At 31.6% G+C, this 25606-nt stretch overlaps 1 protein-coding gene across 1 annotated transcript; it reads right to left on the reverse strand.

Annotated features, from left to right (window-relative positions):
• Nucleotides 1-1033: 1033 nt before the first annotated feature.
• On the reverse strand, nt 1034-25411 carry LOC127716364 (post-GPI attachment to proteins factor 2-like). The gene is made up of 5 exons (XM_052222548.1): nt 25185-25411; nt 14869-15133; nt 12134-12240; nt 7501-7609; nt 1034-6855 (listed from the first exon to the last, which is right to left on the reverse strand). The coding sequence occupies exons 1-5, from the start codon at nt 25347-25349 to the stop codon at nt 6638-6640; spliced, it is 864 nt and encodes a 287-aa protein (XP_052078508.1). The 5' UTR covers nt 25350-25411; the 3' UTR covers nt 1034-6637.
• Between the last annotated feature and the right edge of the window lie 195 nt (nt 25412-25606).

Consider the following 25606-nt stretch of genomic DNA (forward strand, 5'->3'; position numbering starts at 1 on the left):
CTGAAACTAGAAAAATGCTTGTTTTTTGCCCCTTTTTGGCCCCTAATTCCTAAAATTTGGAGGCCATTACCCCCAATATCAATCCCAGCCTTTCCTTTAGTGGTATGGTACCTTGCAGTGCTATTTCAGAAAGATCCATACACTTGAACACTAGTTATTGTCTGGAAACTAGAAAAATGCTTATTTTTGGCCCCTTATTCCTAAACGTTTTGTGCAATTACCCCCAAACTCAATTCCAGCTTTCCCTTTCTGATATGAAACCTTGAAGTACAATTTCAGAAAGATCCATACACTTACACACAAGTTATTGTCATGAAACTAGAAAAATGCTTGTTTTTTGCCCCTTTTTTGGCCCCTATTTCCTAAAATTTTGAGGCAATTACCCCCAAAATCAATCCCAGCATTCCTTTTGTGATATGGAACCTTGTGTACAATGTCAGAGAGATCCATACACTAACACACAAGTTATGTCTGGAAGTTACAAAAATGCTTATTTTTGGCCCCTAATTCCTTAACTGTTGGTACCATAACCCCCAAAATCAATCCCAACCTTCCTTTTGTGGTATTGAACCTTGTGGTAAAATTTCATAGAGATCCATTCACTTAAACTTAAGTTAGAGTGCGAAAACCAATGTGTCTTCGGACGACGACGACGACAACGTCATACCAAAATACGACCACAAAATTTTTTTGCGGTCGTATAATTACCGCCCACTTATATAACTTTATTTCCTCTATCATAGAGTTGTTGTACATGAACAATATTCCTGCACATTTTGCCATTTGGGAAATATAAACGACTTATAATTACCGATTTTCAACGATGAAATATTTCATACAATTGTTCTTTGACATCGCAGCCAAAAGCACAGGGGATAATAAACTACGTATGGATTTCTATTGAGCACTACTTCCTATGTGCAACTTCAAAAGTTTTGGGTAGTTCGAGATATATTCCAGAAATAAAAGTATTAAAAAAATGTCCAATTAGTTATAAATAACATAATAGCCAGCTAGATAATAACAATGGCATGTATTTCAGCATTTATTGGGTAGAACACAAATCTAGGGTGGTCGCATAAGGCAGCTTAACTGCCTAAAAACAAAAACTTTGAAATAAAAAGATCAGTAGTTTGGAAGAAACTGTAAAATACATTAGAAAAATCATTAATCATTACATTTATTTGTAGTTGGACAATGTTACAAAGAATCTTAAAACAAAAATATCTGTAATATCTTTGACAAATTTTAATATTGATTTTCTAAGAATTTAAATTGCACAATGTCAATGACTAGAATAGAATTAGATATATTTAAGACAATAATTTAAGCCATAACCAAACCATCTGTTTACCTTTTTTCAAGTGGCTAATTTTGTTGAAGCCAAAAACTATTGAGCAATGCTCATAAATTCATACTCTGCTTCTCTAGTTGGGTTTGTATTAATATGGCAAATTCACAAAATTAGTCAACTTCAAAAATAAATGGAATGCACATCAGGATCATGTAAGAAAGACACAACAATTCATTTAAATAAGATCATTGCTTAAGGAGGAGTTGTGTATACAGATGTCTACCCCTTTTCACCAGGGCAGTCAAAGTTTTGCTATGAAACATCCCCACCCTAAAATAAAATGACTGCTGCATCAGTGAATAGGGGTATAAAGTCCAGTCTCCCAGTTAGGGGGAATGAGAGATACATTAAGTGGATAGACCACAAATTCAATGATTACTTTGAACTGCAGCATCAGTATGTAGGGGTATAAACAGTTAAGTGACATAAAGGAGTAGGGGCAATAAGGCCCTTATTTGGCCCAAATAAAAGTGCAAATTGAAAAGTTAGCATACATATTCTTAAATTTGTCCTTAATACACTAAGTTACAGTGTGTTCAAAAAATAAAAAGAAATTTCACAATTAATGAGATACCATAGGAACAAACCATGACAAAATTTGTATATTTTGTAAAATTTCTAGATTTTCCTTGTTTTACGTCAACTTTATATATATTAGATTGGAAAAGTATTAGTGCACCCAAGAAACAAACTTTATATATAATGAGAATTTGTCAATAGTTATAATAAAGCTACTCTTCAATTAGCTTTTTATTTCTTGCCTGCACACAAAGTTTCTAAAAAGGAAATAATGATGAAAAACTGCATAAACTCTGCAGTTTTCTTTTTTTTCAAGAAAATAGTGCACATTATGATGTAACTGTGACGTCATAATATCAAAAATCTTATGTAATTCATTTATATTTCTTGACTTTATGCATTTCCAAACATTATGAGCAAATTTGAAATAGTTCTCAAAAACTTAATTTTCTTGGGCCATATTTATTTCAACAGCTATTAGTTTTGCACAGAGTATGATTCAATGAATCACTTTAGGTTGCCATTAAAAGTTACACTAGCCAATCCATATAATAATTATTTTTATTTTATAAATATGTAAAAAGCACCAACAACAAGAAACGATTGTAACAGGATGCTGTTACGAAGTCTCCCAAACGAAACTCCCATAATTCGTAATTCCCATGGTCGCCTGAAATTGGGCAAAGTCCAATGAAAATTGGTTTGGTCCAGTAAAGTTATATGCATAAGTGATGCCTGGGGACTAACCCTGTATATCATTCAAATCATCTTGGTATGACAAACCAGAATATATATGGTTTAGGGGTGGGGATCTCGACTATTTACAAGATATTAGAACTTTCTCAAATGGCAGGGGGTGGGGGTGACCCCTGTGACCCCTGGGGACTAACCCTGTATTTCATTTGATGTGCTTTATCATGACAAACCAGAATATATATGGTTAAGGGGTGGGGATCTCGACCATTTACAAGATATTAGACATTTCTTTAATGGCAGGGGGTCGGGATGACCCCTGGGGACTAACCCCATATATCATTCAAACCATCTTCGCATGACAAACTAGAATATATATGGTTTAGGGGTGGGGATCTTGACCACTTACAAGATATTAGAACTTTTTAAAATGGCATGGGGTGGGGGTGACCCCTAGGGACTAACCCTGTATTTCATTTGATGTGCTTTATCATGACAAAACCGAATATATATGGTTTAGGGGTGGGGATCTTGACCACTTACAAGATATTAGAACTTTTTAAAATGGCATGGGGTGGGGGTGACCCCTAGGGACTAACCCTGTATTTCATTTGATGTGCTTTATCATGACAAACCAGAATATATATGGTTTAGGGGTGGGGATCTCGACCATTTACAAGATATTAGAACTTTCTCAAATGGCAGGGGGTCGGGATGACCCCTGGGGACTAACCCTGTATATCATTCAAACCATCTTAGCATGACAAACCAGAATATATATGGTTTAGGGGTAGGGATCTTGACCACTTACAAGATATTAGAACTTTTTTAAATGGCATGGGGTGGGGGTGACCCCTTGGGACTAACCCTGTATTACATTTGATGTGCTTTATCATGACAAACCAGAATATATATGGTTTAGGGGTGGGGATCTCGACCATTTACAAGATATTAGAACTTTCTCAAATGGCAGGGGGTCGGGATGACCCCTGGGGACTAACCCTGTATATCATTCAAACCATCTTCGCATGACAAACCAAAATATATATGGTTTAGGGGTGGGGATCTTGACCACTTACAAGATATTAGAACTTTTTTAAATGGCAGGGGGTGGGGGTGACCCCTGGGGACTAACCCTGTATTTCATTTAATGGGCTTTATCATTTAGAACATTTTCAATTAAAAAGATTGTGTCTATCACAAACGGTTTTCAATTTATAATCATTTGAAAATTTTTAAAAATAAAATCCCATAGGGTTCTATAGTAAAACCCTCTTTTCTTTTTGCCCCTCAAAGTACCCCTTTATAAACCCCATTGCACAAACAAAACCCTGATTGCACCACTAGACATGTTAGTCTAACATATTGTGAAACCCTAAGTTAATCTGACAAGCGGTTTTGGAGAACGGGTGCGGACAAGTTCAAATTTAAAAGCGGCGGAAGAAGAAGAAGAAGAAGAATAAGAACTGAGCAAAAACAATAAGTCTTCCCAAACTTCGTTTGGGAGACTTAATAACAAAGACCATTTTAACATTTAGTACAGGATGTTTGATACATTTTTAAAAATATTTTTCAATTATATTCAATTATACATTACAGGATATTTGATGAATATCTTTTCTACATTTCTATCATATTTCATAATATCTATTGCTTTTTCCATGCAATTAGTAAATTTCCATTGTGAACAAGTCTAAATTTTCCCAAAATTTTCACATATACTACACAGATTATAAAATTTTTCAAATTCTTGATATATTTCCAAAACACTTTTCCTACAGTTAAACACTCCATTTTTAAATGAATATTTCATACAAAAATCCTGAGACATCTTTCTCTTGCCAAAAAATTCCACATTTTTATTGCCCTTTCTTGCCAAAATTTATTTATTTTTTTAAATGCTTTTATCTCAAAATAAATTCAGTAGCTGTCTTATTAAATTTTTCCATAATTTTGATGAACTAAATATTTTTCATTCATGAATATGTTCCTGTTTGAAATTTCAGTAGCGACCAAGTAGAACAAGGGGCAGTAACAATTTAAATTAAGATCCTATAAATGTAAATCTTGCACAGCAATAACCTATTTAAAAAAAGACATTTTATTTCTACTGCCATAGCATAAGAAATGATTTCGGAAAATCTTATTGATGCCATTTGCATTGTTCAACAATGAATTATTTTCCTCAACTAGATAGTTTTTCATATTGTCATAGATTTGTCTCCCCTTATTGAGTATTGATTTCTTTTAAAACAATAATGGTAATTTTGTAAAGTAACCCAGTACAGTATACATATATAAGCAATCTCAAAATGAAAGCAATATGTCTGTCTACTTAGTTTTCTGTGATAATATTCCAATGAAATAAAAAATATATATTTACAAATTAGACAGGAACTTCCAGTTTTCACAAGGTTATTTCATCATTCCAACACTTTGCTTGCTTCTATATAGAGTTTAAGGGTAAAGCAGTACACTCAAAACAAGCCTGCAATGCCATACTATTAAATAAGATACACTTCTTTAAATATACCCAATAGAATTCAATAGATGATGAGTTTTAAATAAATGTCATACAAGTAAAACAATAATATCTAAAATTGAACTGATAAAAATAAAATATATATGTAATATAATACAGTTTAGTACTGGATATATTGAAATCCATTCAAACAGGGAAAAAATTGTAAGAACAGATTAAGCTACTACATATGTATTCAAACTGTCCAGATATTGCACAACTCAGACATACTTGTAGAAAGTAAGAGGTTGCCCCAATACAACATTGTAACAGGCAATAAAATAACTATGGTAACTAAAATAAAAGTGAGCTGGTGTATTATTGCAGTAGAAAATGATATGATTTAAAAAATACATAAATAGACAGAGCTCTAATTCACAACTCTTGATAAAAGAGATAAATTAGTATTCAAGCTAATTCAAGACAAACACAAATTTGTTGAATAAATATGCATGTCACTCGGACAATATTTTTAGATACAATGTATATGAATTCTTGGATTTGTTATTCTATAAATATTCAAATGTTATGCCTTACATGCCTTATATCTAACAGTCTTCATGAAAAAGTTTTTAGACGTAGTGGTCCAAAATTTATATATATATATATATAAAAAGCTCGTAAATTATACGTAGAAACTCATTTCTGACCCTATTATATTTTTACTGACCTTGGCCTTAACATTTGTGGTTTACTTTGATGACTGGTTTGAAATATAAAAATTTAACCGTCTCAATTTGGGAAACATTGTTTTTCACTAATTCAATGGTAGAATCTATAATTATATGGTAGCATATTCCAAAAAAGATATTGAAACAAAATTATAATGTAAGTTTCTCAAAGGGAAGTAATCTTACATAAATCAATTACTGAGGATTTATTAAATAGATACTAACTTTCCTAGGTATAGGTGAACTACCATTTTAAAGATTCAACAAAACACAAATTTCCTACAGGCTTGTATGTCAAAACAACTAAATCAGGTATCCAGGAAAATACAAGTTTCTCCTTATCTGCTTAATCCACAAAATAAAAGAATCCACTGTATAAAATTTTAACAGTCTTTTTATCAGTATCTTAGAAACAATTTCTGACAGTGCCATTGTACACAACAAAATATATATATTGGACTAAAATCTGAAATTTAAAAACAAAACATAGGAACTCTTTGAACAAAGCTTTTAAAAACTTACTTATTACTTATAGAAAAGTTTCCATATTGAAGACACTAAATAAGACACTATAGTTATCATCTCATCAAAAGACTTTCACAATATTAGTGGATTTTAGTTCTTTATCATCTTGTCAAATATTGCTCTTATAATAAGATTGCTTATTTCAAAAAAGCGCTTTTATTGTAACAACTACCACTGTTTGCCAACTCTTTTTATCACAGTTTTGCTCAAGAAAAAAGTATTCATTTATATTGTACTGTTTGTAACGCTAAAATTAGAGAAGTTGTACAATGAAGATGTGTTCTGGCATTAGATAAGTTTGTAATATCAACGTTTACAAAATGAAATCTATCCTTTAACCAGTAAGACCTATCATCAATGGACTTTTTCTCCTTTTTCCCTGGAACGTAAACGTCTTGGCGACTTTGTTTCTCCATTTTCTATAGAAGTACCATTTGTATTGTTCGGAACTGGAACTGTATGTAGATGACCATAAACTACACTCAAGTCAGAGAATTCTAAATAAGCGCTGACATGGTAAGCCATGTTGGAATATGCTATAAAGTACTCAAAAGCTGAGAAAAAACTAAAGGCTGAAATTAAATATAAAAATGTGATAGAGAGGAAATTAATACAGATTATGAAATGGTCAAGTAGAACTCAACTGCTAACCATATCACTTGTTATTTTCATATGACCTAGATGTGGGAGGATAATTGATAATTTAAAGGCAAAGCTTAAGGTGACTTAATTGTTCCCAGACTTTCATTTTATCAAAGGTGTGTTTATAATGTATTATCACTGTTCTTGGACTTGCAGTTCATAGTTGTGTCCACTAAAAAACATAAAATTCACCATATGTTGTCACTAATTAAAATTAGTGATGGACATGTAGAATAACTCTATACTATCAAAATGTCTTTTTTATATCAGGTTTGACTTGCATAGACCTATTGTCTATGTTAAAACTTGAAGAAATTAGTGTACATATTTTTCTTTATTGATGAAAATAAATGAAGTAAATGATTCAGACTAACAGCAATATTTCTTTATATTTGTCTTATTAATTCCGTTTTGTTCTGTTAAATTACTATGAAAACAAGTACAAATACAATCCAATTTTTACTGTAACAGATTCATATTTCGATAATAAATGTCTCTTCAGTGTCCAAAATCATCAATGGAATAAGTCAAGCATAAGCTGAACAATTCAAAATTAAACAATAAATAAAACATACCAAATGGTATACAATAGAATCTGTGTAGTACAAAACTATATAGTAAACCAGCTGTAGATACCATAATCAACACCCACATGTACTTCTTTATCTTGTAGGACAATAGTTCCTGTAAATTAAAATGTGAACACAGATATATGTTGTGTCTGCTTAGCAGCAAAATAATTAACACCCACATGCATTTCTTTATCTTATAGGAAAAAAGTTCCTGTAAATTAAAAGTGTTAACACAAAAATATGTTGTATCTGCCCAGCAGAAAAAAATGAACAAGGGTACATAATACCGGTTATGTCTCAACTGCTATACTTATGATTGAATTTATGTTGAGAGTCTGTAATATTTGGTAAAGAGCTCAATAGAGCTATGTTTATATGCTTTATCATATGTCGAATCTAAATAAAGTTTTCTATGTCCAATAAAATTGAGAATGGAAATGGGGAATATGTCAAAGAGACAACAACCCGACCAAAGAGCAGATAACAGCCAAAGGCCACCAATGGGTCTTCAACGCAGCGATAAAAATCCCGCTACCGGAGGTGGTCCTCAGCTGGACCCTAAATAAAATTGTGTACTGGTTTAGTGAAAATGGACGTCACACTAAACTCCAAAACATATAAAGGAACTAAAATTAAAAAAACATACAAGACTAACAAAGGCCAGAGGCTCCTGACTTGGGACAGGCGCAAAAATGCGGCAGGGTTAAACATGTTTTGAGAGATCTCAACCCTCCCCTTTACCTCTAGCCAATGTAGAATAAAGAAACACATAGCAATACACACAGTAAAACTCAGTTTAAAAGAAGTGCAAGTCCGATGTCAGAATAGGTAACAAAAGAAACTAAGCAAAATGACAATGATACATAAATTAACAACAGACTACTAGAAGTTTCTGACATGCCAGCTCCAGACCTCAATTAAACTGATTGAAAGATTATGTCTTCATCATATGAAAATCAGGTACAATCCCTCCCGTTAGGGGTTTAGTATCATATCATCATAAAATATATGAGAAGAATATAACCCGTATCATGCCAACAACTGGTTTTAGAATAAATGTGTTTATTTCCGATGCAAAGACCAAGTCTATGAATGTTTTTATACAAGTACTGCCAGACAGACATATACACCTTAAAATCATTCCATGCACAAAATATAGTGACCTTATTGCTTATAGTATCTGAGAAATAGACCAAACCACAAAAACTGAACATTGTCCAATGAACGATTAAAATGTTGTAAAGGCTATTTGAAAACTGCCATACACAAAATATAGGGGCCATATTGCTTATAGCATCTAAGAAATAGACCAAACCACAAAACCTTAAAATCGTCCAATGAACCATGAAATTGAGGTCAAGGTCAGACGAAACCTACCAGTGGGACATTTACACCTTACAATCATTCCATACAGCAAAAATAAAGACTCTATTGCTTCTAGTATCTGACATACAGACTTGACCTTGATTACTAATATAATCCATGAAATGAGGTCAAGGTCAGGTGAACCCTGTCTGACAGACATAAAGACAAAATATAGTTATCTTAATGTAGTGGTTTGTAAAGTTCTGCTTACAGTTTTTATTGCACTAACAGTGAATTTTGAAATATTTGTTCATTTTTGCCATAATACTTTCAAACATTTCATCGCAAGAGAATGTGGGAATCATGCAAAGACTGGTTCTAGTTTGAATTCAGCACAATCTAAGACCATTATATAAAACAGAACAATTGATCACAATCTACTACAATGTACCCTGAACTTTTACAGTCACATGTAATTAAGTGGTTGTTGTTGGTTGATGTCTGTCATTGTATTTGTTTTTCATTTATTGTTTACATTAATCAGGCCTTTTGTTTTCTCATTAGAAACGTTTTACATTTTGTCATGTCTTTTATAGCTTACTATGCATGTAGGTTCATGTCTTTTATAGCTTACTATACATGTAGGTTCATCATGTCTTTTATAGCTTACTATACATGTAGGTTCATCATGTCTTTTATAGCTTACTATACATGTAGGTTCATCATGCCTTTTATAGCTTACTATACATGTAGGTTCATCATGTCTTTTATAGCTTACTATACATATAGGTTCATCATGCCTTTTATAGCTTACTATACATGTAGGTTCATGATGTCTTTTATAGCTTACTATACATGTAGGTTCATCATGTCTTTTATAGCTTACTATGCATGTAGGTTCATGTCTTTTATAGCTTACTATACATGTAGGTTCATCATGTCTTTTATAGCTTACTATACATGTAGGTTCATCATGTCTTTTATAGCTTACTATACATGTAGGTTCATCATGCCTTTTATAGCTTACTATACATGTAAGTTCATCATGTCTTTTATAGCTTACTATGCATGTAGGTTCATGTCTTTTATAGTTTACTATACATGTAGGTTCATCATGTCTTTTATAGTTTACTATACATGTAGGTTCATCATGTCTTTTATAGCTTACTATACATGTAGGTTCATCATGCCTTTTATAGCTTACTATACATGTAGGTTCATCATGTCTTTTATAGCTTACTATACATATAGGTTCATCATGCCTTTTATAGCTTACTATACATGTAGGTTCATGATGTCTTTTATAGCTTACTATACATGTAGGTTCATCATGCCTTTTATAGCTTACTATACATGTAGGTTCATCATGCCTTTTATAGCTTACTATACATGTAGGTTCATCATGCCTTTTATAGCTTACTATACATGTAGGTTCATCATGTCTTTTATAGCTTACTATACATATAGGTTCATCATGCCTTTTATAGCTTACTATACATGTAGGTTCATGATGTCTTTTATAGCTTACTATACATGTAGGTTCATGATGTCTTTTATAGCTTACTATACATGTAGGTTCATCATGCCTTTTATAGCTTACTATACATGTAGGTTCATCATGTCTTTTATAGCTTACTATACATATAGGTTCATCATGCCTTTTATAGCTTACTATACATGTAGGTTCATGATGTCTTTTATAGCTTACTATACATGTAGGTTCATCATGCCTTTTATAGCTTACTATACATGTAGGTTCATCATGCCTTTTATAGCTTACTATACATGTAGGTTCATCATGCCTTTTATAGCTTACTATACATGTAGGTTCATCATGCCTTTTATAGCTTACTATACATGTAGGTTCATCATGTCTTTTATAGCTTACTATACATATAGGTTCATCATGCCTTTTATAGCTTACTATACATGTAGGTTCATGATGTCTTTTATAGCTTACTATACATGTAGGTTCATGATGTCTTTTATAGCTTACTATACATGTAGGTTCATCATGCCTTTTATAGCTTACTATACATGTAAGTTCATCATGCCTTTTATAGCTTACTATACATGTAGGTTCATGTCTTTTATAGCTTACTATACATGTAGGTTCATCATGCCTTTTATAGCTTACTATGCATGTAGGTTCATGATGTCTTTTATAGCTTACTATACATGTAGGTTCATCATGCCTTTTATAGCTTACTATACATGTAGGTTCATCATGTCTTTTATAGCTTACTATACATGTAGGTTCATCATGCCTTTTATAGCTTACTATACATGTAGGTTCATGATGTCTTTTATAGCTTACTATACATGTAGGTTCATCATGCCTTTTATAGCTTACTATACATGTAGGTTCATCATGCCTTTTATAGCTTACTATACATGTAGGTTCATCATGCCTTTTATAGTTTACTATACATGTAAGTTCATCATGCCTTTTATAGCTTACTATACATGTAGGTTCATGTCTTTTATAGCTTACTATACATGTAGGTTCATCATGCCTTTTATAGCTTACTATGCATGTAGGTTCATGATGTCTTTTATAGCTTACTATACATGTAGGTTCATCATGCCTTTTATAGCTGACTATACATGTAAGTTCATCATGCCTTTTATAGCTTACTATACATGTAAGTCATCATGCCTTTTATAGCTTACTATACATGTAGGTTCATGTCTTTTATAGCTTACTATACATGTAGGTTCATCATGCCTTTTATAGCTTACTATGCATGTATAATTTTGCATAGTGCATTGCAGTGACCTAAAGTTGCTTACATCCACCATATCCACATCTTTTGGTCTCTGGTTGTCTAATTGGCAATCATATATCTTCTCCTTTATTTTTATATTTTAAAATTGTTTCTACATTTGTACAACAGATTTTTGTACAAATTTGGAATCATCTGTTTATTTTTTAAACTATTTATATAAATATGATAATCACTTTTATTCACTGAAATATAATGTATATATTTTCTGTATGTCAATTAAAAGTATTGGGTATAATGAGACAGCAACCCAATGACAAAATTAACCAAAAGATGTTCAGAGGGCAACATATACAATCTCTTTCCATATCTAAGTAAAAAAAAATAATGTTAAAGTTTAAACTAAACATATACATTCTTCAATCAACAAACGAGGATGATAAGCAAGCAAAAATTAATAAAACAATTCATCAATAGACAGGTGTCTATACAATATGTCAATCTATAAATTGTATTCGGTCTAAAAACATGAAAAAAGTGTGAAGAAATTGAACAGAAACTATGAAAGATCTATCATCATGTTTATCACACTAAGCCATACTTACCCTTTCTGTCATTGGACCAGACCTTGACCATTTGAAGATTATTGTGTTCAGTAACATGTAACAACAACAGCTGATCATAAATACTACAAATATCTTCTCATGAATAGCTGAAATAAAAATATTATATTACATGTACAAATATCTTCTTATGAACAGCTGAAAATAGAATTATTAATACCATGATGGAATCACTTTTTAATTTGAAAAACGGTTAAAACCTTAAATTTCACATTTAACTACATTTGACTTTCTGCAACAATAACTAACTAATAATACTTTATTTCCAAAAGCAATACAGCTTATAGCCACATAAATATACATCAAATTTCAATACAACTAAGAGGTTTCTTTCGTTTTTTGTCTTTTTGTTGTTGTTGGGTTCCTGTCTCATTGACATATACCCCATTTCTTCTTTATATAATAGTAATGCAGGGGCGTAGCTAGGTATAGAATCAACTGTAGGCACAAATTGCGGCAGGGGGTCTGGGGGCCCCTTAAGGCCACCAGCAGGTCCAGGGCTCTCCCTGGTAGGGGGTTCAGGGGGCAAAGCCCCCCCCCGAAGGAAAACGGTTTTCAGCATTTTAGTTGCAGAATTTTGTGTACAAAAAATATTAAATTTACAGGTAATTTTATCATGATAATATACATGAAAAAAAGTTCGAAGAATTATAAATAATTGGTGAATTAAAGCAGAACGATCGGAAATTTAAAAAAAAAAAATTTTGTATTTACAATATGCATTGCCCAGCGTAGATATGCGTAGCCCTTTAATTAAGCAGTACATCCTATTTAGTATTTTCATATCTATTCCTTTCTGATATATACTAGTACGTTAATTAATAGTACATATATATAGACGATCCTTAATTAAAAGAATAGGCACGTAAACACTGAGACTACTATATATAATAATACTATCCTTTGGGCTAGACATCGACCATCCATCTTTTGATTCTTAAACCTTCACCCCGGCCACACAAACACATACACTCACACACAGTTGATGCCCAATGCAGAAGTTTGGTTCTGTTCATAATATCGTGACAAAATTCAAGAAATTCATATTTTCTTACTCTACTGTAAAATCCCTACCTGCTTAGGAATAATTATGGTCATTACACGTAGATCTGAGAGTACTCGAAGTTACTGAAAGCTAGTTGATTGATTGATTGCTTACTTGATGTCCAGTGGCAAATAGTTATGCATGTTCAGGACAAAAACAAATTTATAATAAATACAGGTAGCCATTAGGTCCTGTAATAGGGGTAGTCCAGGATGAAGGTCTGAAAATTTGAAAATGCCATTAGAAAATCAAGAGATAACTATATTGTATTTAAAGCTTGGCCTTCGTAAAAGGTAGATTTTTCTGTCGCAAATTGAGTTTACCTAGCGACGCATAGCGCAGCTAGGTAAATGAGGATTTATTGGATAGGGACAGAAATTTTGCCTTTCAGCAGACCACCTACGGACCCCACAAAGAGTTGTTGCAAGTCTCTCTACACTAGCCATGGGAGTTAACGTTTCCTTTCTGACCATACATACAATTCTACCCAATACTCCATTCACTAAGGATTACGGTATAGACTAGTGTAGAAATTACATTTGATAATTAAAGAATTTTGACGACTTCACATGCATCTACAGATAACATTGTCATTATCTTTTTTAATACAAAAACAAAAAATTTTTTGAAAAAATTATGTGTAGGAACGTGCCTAAAGTGCCTATAAGCAGCTACACCCCTGTAATGTATATATCTGAAAAGCTAAACAAATAATACTGTATCATACAGAGCTGTACTAGTGATTTTTTTCAAGGATGGTGAGAAAAGCTTCAAGGGTGTTGTTTAACATATTTAAAGTAAAATAGATTTTACATTGAATAATATGAAAATCTATTATTTCAAGGATGTTGGGTTAAAATCAATACATGGTTGAACTGAGGTTTAGAGGCTACTTTACCTGCATGAAATGTACAGGTATTTAATAATTTAAATGATATAAATATACAGCAGCTAAATGGAGATTATGATACAAAGGATTTGATACAGAGCTCAAAGCTGTCTTTATTGATAAATACTGCGAAACATGCTTTAATGGCTAAAGTATAACAAAACATGACATGAAATGTTTAAAACAATTCTAACCAACCAATTGTATTACCGGTATCTGTTAATTTCAGACAGGATTCAACATTATACAATTATGGCCTTTTTAGGAGGTACACATCCAGAATCGTCAACTTGGTAGGGTTGTTTACCAAGGGTTTTAGCCCAAAGGAAAACACTCCTCACAAGCTGACAATTATAGATGTCCATCGACTAAGATGGTCATAACTGTTTTATTAAACTGATAAAAAATGAATAGAATTTAAGTAAATCAGGGAAGAAACCTGGAATGGGACAACTATCAGACAACTGCTTTATTAGAAAATTTTGAAATAAGCAACAATCAAACAGATGCCAATGAATTTTTAATCAAAAGGAAATTTGGGGTTGTCATGGGTGAAATATAAAACTATTGTCACACAGCTTCACACTGGGAAGGTGAATCATTACCATGATTTTAAGTTGTCAAAGGAAACCTAGCAATTGTCAATGTCTTGTGATAGTAATTTGGAACAATCAGAAATGATGACTGATTATAAGTAAGGTTAAATATATTACATTCATGACATTACAATACCTAAATATATACATTGTACCTGCATTCAAAGAATCATTTCAATAAACTTACGATAATTCTCCTTATTGGAAATATAGGTAACAGCTACTAAACATGAATTTTCTATTTGATAAATCCAGAAATTAAGGCTAATAAGCTTCATATACAGCCCTCTATATTTTTCACTTATAAATTGAGCTCTCTTTTTATAATGATTGTAATGGACAAATCCAACTGCAAATCTTGGTGTACAGTGTAAAGCTATGCATATACGCCATACATAAGCTCCAGGTGTGATACCTGTTACAGCGCTGATAGATGGAACAACATTTTGAGCCTGAAAAATAACATGAACATGATAAATATGTTTTAACAATTCATATATAATAGTACGTACATATGCTTCCCTATTAGTTATATTCCTAGAGCTAAAAGACAAGGTTCACATTTGGCAAAATATGGCCTTGAATTTCAACTTCATCATAAAATATCACAAAGGCCATAATTTGGCTCTTAAATGGATTCATTTCAAAATACTTTATGCTATGAAAAACAAATCTCTTCATAGTATATGTAGTAATTTTTATTATAAGCTCCAAAGTCAGCACATATGACAAAATTGCCAACCTCAATTGTTTGTAAAGTTTGCTTCCAAAATGGTGTATGTTAACTTGAAAATTGTTGTATAATAGCTTTTGGAATCAAGAACTTGTACATTTCTTTATTTCTGTGAAAATAAGATGAGTGCTTGATGTTATCCAGAAATGGCCAAGTTTTTATATCCCAGCCATTTACAATAAAATGCTCCGCAGGGCGCAGCTTGATACAACTGCAGAGGTCGAACCCTGAACAGTTGGGGCAAGTATGGACACAACATTCAAGCTTGATACAGCTTTGCATTTGGATTGTGATTAAATATTTGACACAGCATAGGTTTCTGACACAGAATGAATGTGGTCTAAGAACTTAAAAATTTTAAATTGGACATTCACCTATTATGGTCCAATATCCAAAATCTAAATACATGGTTAGATTCAGCATATCAAAGAACCCCAAGAATTCAATTTTTGATGAAATCAAACAAAGTTTAATTATGGACCCTTTTGACCTCAATGTGGACAAAGTTGATAACGGGGCCCAAAAATCAAAAATCTAAATACATGGTTAGATTCAGCATATCAAAGAACCCCATATATTCAATTTTTGTTGAAATCAAACAAAGTTTAATTTTGGACCCCGATTTGGACCAACTTGAAAACTGGGCCCATAATCAAAAATCTAAATACATGTTTAGATTCAGCATATCAAAGAACCCTAAGAATTCAATTTTTGTTAAAATCAAACTAAGTTTAATTTTGGACCCTTTGGACCTCAATGTGGACCAATTTAAAAACGGGGCCCAAAATCCAAAAACTAAATACACAGTTAGATTCAGCATATTAAAGAACCCCAAGAATTCAAGAATAAAACCCCATTGAAATTGGTCAAGAAATAAGCAATTTATACGAAGTATCTTCTTTTGCACAATACTGTGCAATTAAATATTTCTTGCTATTGCGCAATACTGTACAATTGACAATTTCTTGCTATTGCGCAATATTGTGCTATTGGATATTTCTTGCTATTGCGCAATACTGTGCAATTGAAGATTTCTTGCTATTGCGCAATACTGTGCAATTGAAGATTTCTTGCTATTGTGCAATACTGTGCAATTGAAAATTTCTTGCTATTGCACAATACTTATTATATTATAATTTACACATCCTGTTTGGTGTGTATCTCCTACCATATCATTATTATTTGCTTTTAAATATAAATCAGAAATAACCAACTTAAAATGGAAAATTTTAAAAGAAAAAAAAAGGAAAAAATGAAAAAAAATGAAAAAAAAAAAATCCCCCCCCCCAAATTTTTTGAACCCCTTATGATTCATCACCCCCAAACTCAATCCCAGCATTCTCTTTGTGATATGGTACCTTGCAGTACAATTTCAGAGAGATCCATACACTTGAACACAAGTTATTGTCTGGAAACTAGAAAAATGTGTTTTTTGGCCCCTTTTTGGCCCCAAATTCCTAAACGTTTAAGGCAATTACCCCCAAACTCAAACCCAGCTTTCCCTTTGTGATATGGAACCTTGTAGTACAATTTCAGAAAGATCCATACACTTACACACAAGTTATTGTCCTGAAACTAGAAAAATGCTTGTTTTTTGCCCCCTTTTTGGCCCCTAATTCCTAAAATATTGAGGCAATTACCCCCATCATCAATCCCAGCCTTCCCTTTGTGGTATGGTACCTTGCAGTACAATTTCAGAGAGATCCATACACTTGAACACAAGTTATTGTCTAGAAACTAGAAAAATGATTTTTTTTTGCCCCTTTTTGGCCCCCAATTCCTAAACGTTTTGGCAATTACCCCCAAACTCAATTCCAGCTTTCCCTTTGTGATATGGAACCTTGTAGTACAATTTCAGAAAGATCCATACACTTACACACAAGTTATTGTCATGAAACTAGAAAAATGCTTGTTTTTTGCCCCTTTTTTTCGCCCCTAATTCCTAAAATTTGAGGCAATTACCCCCAAAATCAATCCCAGCATTCCTTTTGTGATATGGAACCTTGTGGTACAATGTCAGAGAGATCCATACACTAACACACAAGTTATGTCTGGAAGTTACAAAAATGCTTATTTTTGGCCCCTTTTTGGCCCCTAATTCCTTTACTGTTGGTACCATAACCCCCAAAATCAATCCCAACCTTCCTTTTGTGGTATTGAACCTTGTGGTAAAATTTCATAGAGATCCATTCACTTAAACTAAAGTTAGAGTGCGAAAACCAATGTGTCTTCGGACGACGCCGACGACGCCAACGTCATACCAATATACCACCACAAAAATTTTTTTTGCAGTCGTATAAAAATATTAACAAAAATGTTAAAGTTCACATACAACATTTTAGAAGCTATCATTAATTTCTACCAAATTTTCAAAGCCTGTTTGTGAGATTTTTTTGTTGTAGAAAAATTAGTAATTTACTACATTTAAGAATCCCATTGACAGTTGTTATTACAATGGTCAGTCAATCAAATCATAGAACAGCTATCAAACAGATGACTCCAAATTCTATTGTACTGGTTTGTATCTATATCTTAAATAGCTCATAAAGATCTTGGTTCTAGTTTTTCCCCCAAAGAGAGTTAGTTACCTAATTGTTGGGTCCCCATTCTTTAAAATTCAAAATTCCAGAATGCCTCTAAATCATTATCATGATTATATACAATGTATATTCATGGAGTAAGCCTCATTCTTCATAATTTATGACCACCATCCTTCCAGTCAATCCCCCCATCTTTCAAAAAAAGGTCCTATGAAAACACTGGGTTCATCTCACAAACATGCAAACTTCAAGTTTATACATCAAGTACATACTCAATTTTTTTAGCTGAATCAAAATAGAAAAATCCATAATTTGTATATAGGTAAATACTATAGTGTCTTCTTGCTATTGGTGACCTGTATTAAAGTTGGAATAAACAGTCATGACAGTAAAGCTTTCAGCTTGGTCTGAGTTGTCTTGCAAACTTGTCCAAGTTATCTTTCAACCTAGTCTTAATATAATTTTGACACAGTTGTCTAATAACAATTCTTTTTTCAATTTCCTGGCAACCAATCAAAATTAAAACATTAAAAATCCTGTAACCAACAAATCAAAAAAAAATTGGCCTTAATAGTACGTTTTGAATGACATTTCGGACCAGTTTGAATGACAGCTCTTACACATTTACCAGTTTGAAAGACAACTCAACCAAATTGAATAACAATTCAGTCTAGTTTGAATAAAATGCTTCGCTGAGCGCAGCCTTATACGACGGCAGAGGTTGAACCCTGAACAGTTGATGCAAGTTTGGACACAATATTCAAGCTTGATACTGTCTGAATTTGGATTGTGATCAAATTTTTGACATAATATAGGTTTCTGACAAAAAATAAATGTGGTCAAAGATCTTAAAAATTTGAAATGGGACATTTAATTTCCCTAGTATGGTCTGATATCAAAAATCTAACAACATGGTTAGATTCAGCATATAAAAAAACACCAAAAATTTAATTTTAGTTGAAATCAAACAAAGTTTAATTTTGGACCCTTCAAACCTTAATATGGACTAATTTGAAAACAGGGCCCAAAATATAAATCTAAATGCACAATAAGATTCAGCATATCATAGAGCCGCAATACTTCAGTTTTTGATGAAATCAAACAAAATTTAATTTTGGACCCTTTGGATCTCAATTAAAAATGAAGCCCAATATCCAAAATAGTAATACAAGGTTAGAACCCCCAAAAATTGAAGACTTTAAATTAATCCCATTGAATTTGGTTAAAAGATTTGTATTTATTTTCAATTGAAGATTTCTTGCTATTGCATAATACTGTGCTGTTGCACAATACTTAGTTAATCTGTTATATATATAATAATTCACTCCCTGTTTGGTGTGTATCTCCTGCCATATCAGTATTTGTTGCTTTTATATATAAATCAGAAATAATCAATGTAAAAAGGGAAAATTTTTGCGAAAAAAAAACCCAAAAAATTATGAACAAAAAATCCCCCCCAAAAAAAGTTTTGAAAAATCTTGAAGAAAAAAAGCATGGACCTCCCCCAAAAAAATTGAAAAAAAAAATCCTCTCCCCCCCCCCCCCCCCCAATATACTTTGATCATTAGTTGCATCAAGTTTCTCCTCCTCAGACATTAACATCATTAACAATAGTTGCAAACATTGTACATGTTGTAATGATAAATGGGTTGAGGTTTGTTGGAGCAAGAACTGTTTTATCCTTTCAGAGCACCAATTTTTCTTTTTCTTTTATTCAGATCTAACATCAGGCATGTTCATCTATTAAAAGGAAAACAAGGGTCAACCATTTCGTTGACTGATTTGATCCACAAAAAAACATTCTTATACAGGTAAAAATGATGATTAACATATTTTTTTAACCTATAACATGAAATCAAAAAGACCTAGAATAATCCAATTGCACGTGCCCCCCTTCATGTATGGAGCTACCTGTTTCACTCCAAACATTGCCTAGTTTAGCCCCTCCCCCCCCTTCACACTTTTCAAAATCCTGGTACAATTTCATTTAAACATGTTAAATAATTCTATGATCTGAAAAAAATCAAAGTTACTTGATGATAACGTTTCTTAGTTTACATTGAATTGATTTAAACAAGTCATTATGATGATTTCATTATTATTACATGTATGTTCTATTGATAAAAACTATTTTTTTCCTATGATATTCTAAGTTATCATGAAAAATAACTTCATCTTTACATGCCGATCAATGCTGCTTTAAAAACAGTACCAATCATACTCCTTTTCTTATCTATTTAAAATAAATCATCTGAATGTTCTTCCAATATTATGTTAGGCATGTACTTCACTTATAATACATTGTACCTGCTGTCATTAATCATTGATACTTTGAGCAAATTTCATTTACCCTGAATCAAATATGTCACTAAATCCTCTGATGTTAATATAAATTAGTCATTATTTTATTATGGGGCTGGATCAACGTGGGACGAAACGACTTGGGATGGTTAGACATGGGGCCGGAACGACCTGATACCTTTTGGTCATGACGTCATTTTCAATGTAAACTAAGAAAAGTTATCATCAAGTAACTTAAAATTACATTGTAATTAAGCCTGATGTATGTCTGAGCAAATGCTTTGGAGTGATTTTCATCTTCAATTATATTAAAATCATTTTTTCTACAATTAAAACAGAACCTTTCATAAATTACATCTATACCTTCATATCTGCGAGTTTCAATTTTAATCGGAGCAACACCTGCTCTAAATTTAGCATAGACGCTTCTATATTTACCCGGCATAGTAATACTTAAATATTTTTCTGTACAATAATTTGATTTAAATAACCTGTAAGTCATGTAAGTACCCAATTTTTTTTATTTTTTTTTTTTTTTTATGTTATCATATTTTATTGAAATCTGTACATTTGTTAATTGAATACATTGAATACCGTTACCTTATCCCGGCCTCGTTCACATTAATAAATAACATATATATGCAGATATTAGTATTTGTTAGTAATTTACACATTATAATGACATAATAAAATAAAAATATATACCATAACAGAAATAACAATTTGGATGTTCCTTAACAATTTAAATAGCTTAAAATTAAATATACTTTAAATAACAAAACCTACAGATATATATATAAAAAGAAAAGAAAATAGATACAAAAACTCATAGTGAGTTCTGCATTATAGACCAGATATTGAAGAGAACTGATAATTAGAGAGAAAAAAAAAAATAAAAAAAGTTTTGCCTAGATGAATTTTAATTTAACATACTATCCTATTTCTGTCAAATTTAAACATAAAAGTTTGCTTCTATATGTTTGTACATTTATTTATTTAACTGTCAAATAATATAGTGAAAATATTCCACATTTCATCAAAAATTTCCAGTTTTTTGTTTTTAACAGCAATGTGTTTCTCAATACAGTAAAGATCCTGTATTTTCTTTTGCACTCCAAATAATGTAAGTCTTCTCTTAAAGTATTTACAACTAAAAATATAATGTCTGATATGCAGAAAAATCAGGTTGGTCACATTCCTACTAAAAGCTTTTGAGATACATGTATCTCCAAAAATACAATTTTGAATAGTAGAGGGAATACTTATACCATTTGAAAGAAACCAATGTTTAGTTTCATTTAAAATATTTGTACAATCTCACAATTCCAAAATACAAGTGTTGAATTGTTTCATCTTCTTTTTGACAAAATGTTTAAGTTGGGTTATCCATTATTCTTATTTTATACAATAATTTGTTTGTTCCTAAAATACGCTGATTGATTCTATACTGTAACCATTGCAATTTGGTATTATTTGTCACTACAAAAGGTAGTCTAAAAATTTCTTTCCATTCCCCTTTTTCACAATTTATAATTTCATCCCATTTTCTTTGCCCATTTGATATAAAATTATTCTTGATTAGTATTGAATACATACATGACATATCTTTTATTCCCCTTGAGCTTCTCAACAGAATTTTCAAAAAGGATGGAATAAATGGAGTCAATAACTTATAATCATCAACAGCATAAATTTTTGCTGCTTTTTTAACAGCAGAAATAATACTGTTATATTTCATAGCATTTTCTTCAATATCAAAATTTTCCTTTAACTGGGCAATGGAGGGAAATTTTCCAGTTTCAGACATAATGTCATTTATGGAACAAATACCTTTGTTAAACCATTCTACATAAAAAGCTGATTTATAACCAATTTTCATACATCTATTAAACCACAATGAACTTGACAAAAAATGATCCCATGTATGGGTTTCTTCTTTAGTAATAATCATATCCCATGCATCAATAATATCCTTCCAAAATTTGTTTTTAACATTATTTTTAATTTGGGATAAATATCAGTTTCCACATTTGAATAGTCTATCTCTATTTACTGTTGACAAAAATACATTTTTCCATTTACATTCTGAACGAAAAAGTTTTCTAACCCATGTTGATTTCAAAGCTATGATAAATATGTTAAGATTGATCATATTTAAACCTCCCTCACAATAATTTTTTTGTAATATTTCTTTCTTTATCCTGTGCACAGGTGAATCCCAAATAAAGGTGTAACAAATTTCATTAATCTTTTTTATAATCGCATCACTAGGATTTGGTAATGAGATTATTAAATGATTTAAGACGGGTAGAATTAAAGTTTTTACCACAGTTATTTTACCAATAACAGTAAGATTTCTTCTAGACCAAGTTTTAATTAATTTCTTTATGACCAGAAGTCTCTGCTCATAATTTATATCAACAATTTTATCTAAATCTACATCAAAATGAATTCCCAGTAAAGTAAAATCCGTTTTACCCTAGGATAATTTTCTTTCAGGACATAAAACATCATTACTATATATTTTGTTTCCAATCCAAACTACTTGCGTTTTTGTGAAATTAATATTTAGCCCAGAAAGTTAAGCATACCAATCTAATTCAATTAATGCTTCATTAAGAGACTGTTCACTTCCGTCTAAAATTAATGATGTATCATCGGCAAACTGTGATAACTTATGTTCTACTCTCGTCACATTTATTCCACAAATTTTTTTATTTCCCCGAATTCTGATTGCTAAATTTTCTGCACACAGTATAAATAGATAAGGTGATAAAGGATCACCTTGACGGCAACCACGTTCTACCTTAAAAAAAACTGAAAGGTTACCTCCTTGATTAACAGCAGATGAAATATTTTGTAGAACACTTTAACCCAGTTTATAATGTATTCTCCAAAACTAAAAAATTCTAGAACACTATAAAGAAAATCCCAAGAAATAGTATCAAAAGCTTTTTCAAAGTCAATCAAAAGTAATATACATGTACCAGGTATGTCATTTTCTTCAGTAAATTGTAAAATGTCATAGATTAATCTGATATTATCCCCAATATAACGCCTACTAATAAAACCAGTCTGATCAAGATCAATCAGTTTACATAACACTTTTTAAAATCTACTAGCTATAACTCCTGAACCAATTTTGTAAACAGTATTTAATAATGATATAGGTCGCCAATTTTTAAGAAAATGTCTTGGTTTATCATCTTTTGGCAGACATGTTATAATCCCTTGTTTTTGAGTAACTGATAATTCCCCAATAATATATCCATAGTTTAATGCTTTTACAACAAATGACTTTAAATCTCTCCAGAAAAAATTAAGAAATTCAGTTGAAAAACCATCAGATCCAGGTGATTTATCATTATTCATCTTTTGTAAAACACAACTTGCTTCATCAATAGTTATCTCCCCTTCTAGACTCATCTGTTCCTCTACAGATAATTTATTTAAATTACAATCTTTTAGATCCCTTTCCAAATCACTGGCTTTACAACAATTTACCTCCCTTTTCTTGTATAAATTTTCATAAAATGTTTTAACCTCCTTCAAGATATCAAACTGGTTAACAACAACTTTCCCATCTTCTAACTCTACTCTTGGGATAAGTTTGTTTGTAAAATTTTTTGATTCAAGCCCACAAAAATATTTTGATGGTTTTTCACCTTCCTCGACCCACTAAACTCTAGACCGTATAATTCTACCCCTCAATTTTTCTTGTCTTATCATTTCTAATTCTTGTAAGTAAGTACGCAATTTACTGTTTTCATTAGCTAGTAAATTTGAATTTTTATATTCGGTGAAAAGCTCATTAGAGCTTATGTTGTAGTATGTTTGTCAATATACTGAATCAAAATAAAGTTTTACTTACTAACTTTGATCTGTTTTTGAAGTTCTAATAATTGTCATGATTGTTATAATTTTCTTTTCAGGTAACACAAAGATTATATGTATCACAATTCATATATCTATATATGTATTTTTTTATCCCTTATAAATTTTTTTTTTAATTGGGCCCAAATCAACTTTAAATATAAGACCTGATCGACTTGTGACGGATTGACTTGGGGCCGGATCGACATGAAATCCCTAAGGTAGCAATACACAGTTAGGAGTTTGGTTTCGCATTTTGGCCCCGGTGGATTTTTCAAATATGAAAGTTATTGTGTAATAAAATTCATTTTTAGACAGCTGAGTACTAATTTAGCCTTCAAAGGTGGTTAATAAGAACATCGAGATTATTTTTTACATGTTTTATGGGCTATTTTCTGATTGACTCTCCGTATTTTCATAGCTAGACCGGTCATCGGTCCAGAAATTAATGTAATGTTTACAAACACTTTTTTTCTACACAAAGTTTTTGACGCAATTTTACAAAAAAATGAGACGAAAGACATATGATTTTCATTGGATTTATTGAAAGATATATGTAAACAGTTTCAGAAAAGGTATTACTTGAAGTGATTGAAATTCTACTTTTGGTCAAATTTTGGGGAACTATGTGACATCTTTTCCCCCCTTTTTGCTACATTTTATAACAAAAAAATGCAGATTGTTGCCATGGATACACCAAAAAGAAATTATATTTTACCATTTTATATACTGGATATGGAATCTATAGAAGATTCTGATTACATATATGACACAAACAGTAAGCTTAATATTGCAAGAAGGCAATGAAAAGGGGATGGTAAAATTTATGAGGGAAAATTTTGATATTTTTTCCTAACTGTTTATAATAAAGCTACCTAACAACAGGACCAACATCTTGATCATCTGAAACGTTTCCGTATTTCCGTTTCTTTTTCAACAGAAATTAAAATATGCTGGAATTCTAATAATAATATATACGGACTTCGTCCTTTTTCATAGGTTAAACCTGCCTCATATTATTAATCTATCAACCAGTTAACTGCACGAAAGACTCACCTTACAAACGGTTTCATTCACTTCGTCGAACTGGAAAATAATTCCCGTTATGAAGCACCAAAGCAAAGATACAGCAGGCAAGGAAACTGTCACTACAGCATATTTGAGGAAATTAATTTGCAAAAGAATATTGTCCTCAACTTGCAGCTCTTTCAACGGCGTCATTTTCCAATAATTACTGTAAAACAGCGTTGAGGAGCGTTCGATATTAACCGGATGTTGTACCGGTTGTCAGATAATACAAAATACAGACTTCTATGCAAAACGATATTTTCTTAATTTAAATAAATATTAGTTATCATTCGTGAATATTAATTTACTTGTCATGTATATACATTTATAGAATACCAATGGAATATCTTTTAATTTTTATTTGCAAATCATCCTTTTGAGGGAAAAAAATGATTTCAGATTTTGATTTC

The sequence above is a fragment of the Mytilus californianus genome, unplaced genomic scaffold (assembly GCF_021869535.1).
Source record: "Mytilus californianus isolate M0D057914Y unplaced genomic scaffold, xbMytCali1.0.p SCAF_9, whole genome shotgun sequence".
NCBI lineage: Eukaryota > Metazoa > Mollusca > Bivalvia > Mytilida > Mytilidae > Mytilus > Mytilus californianus.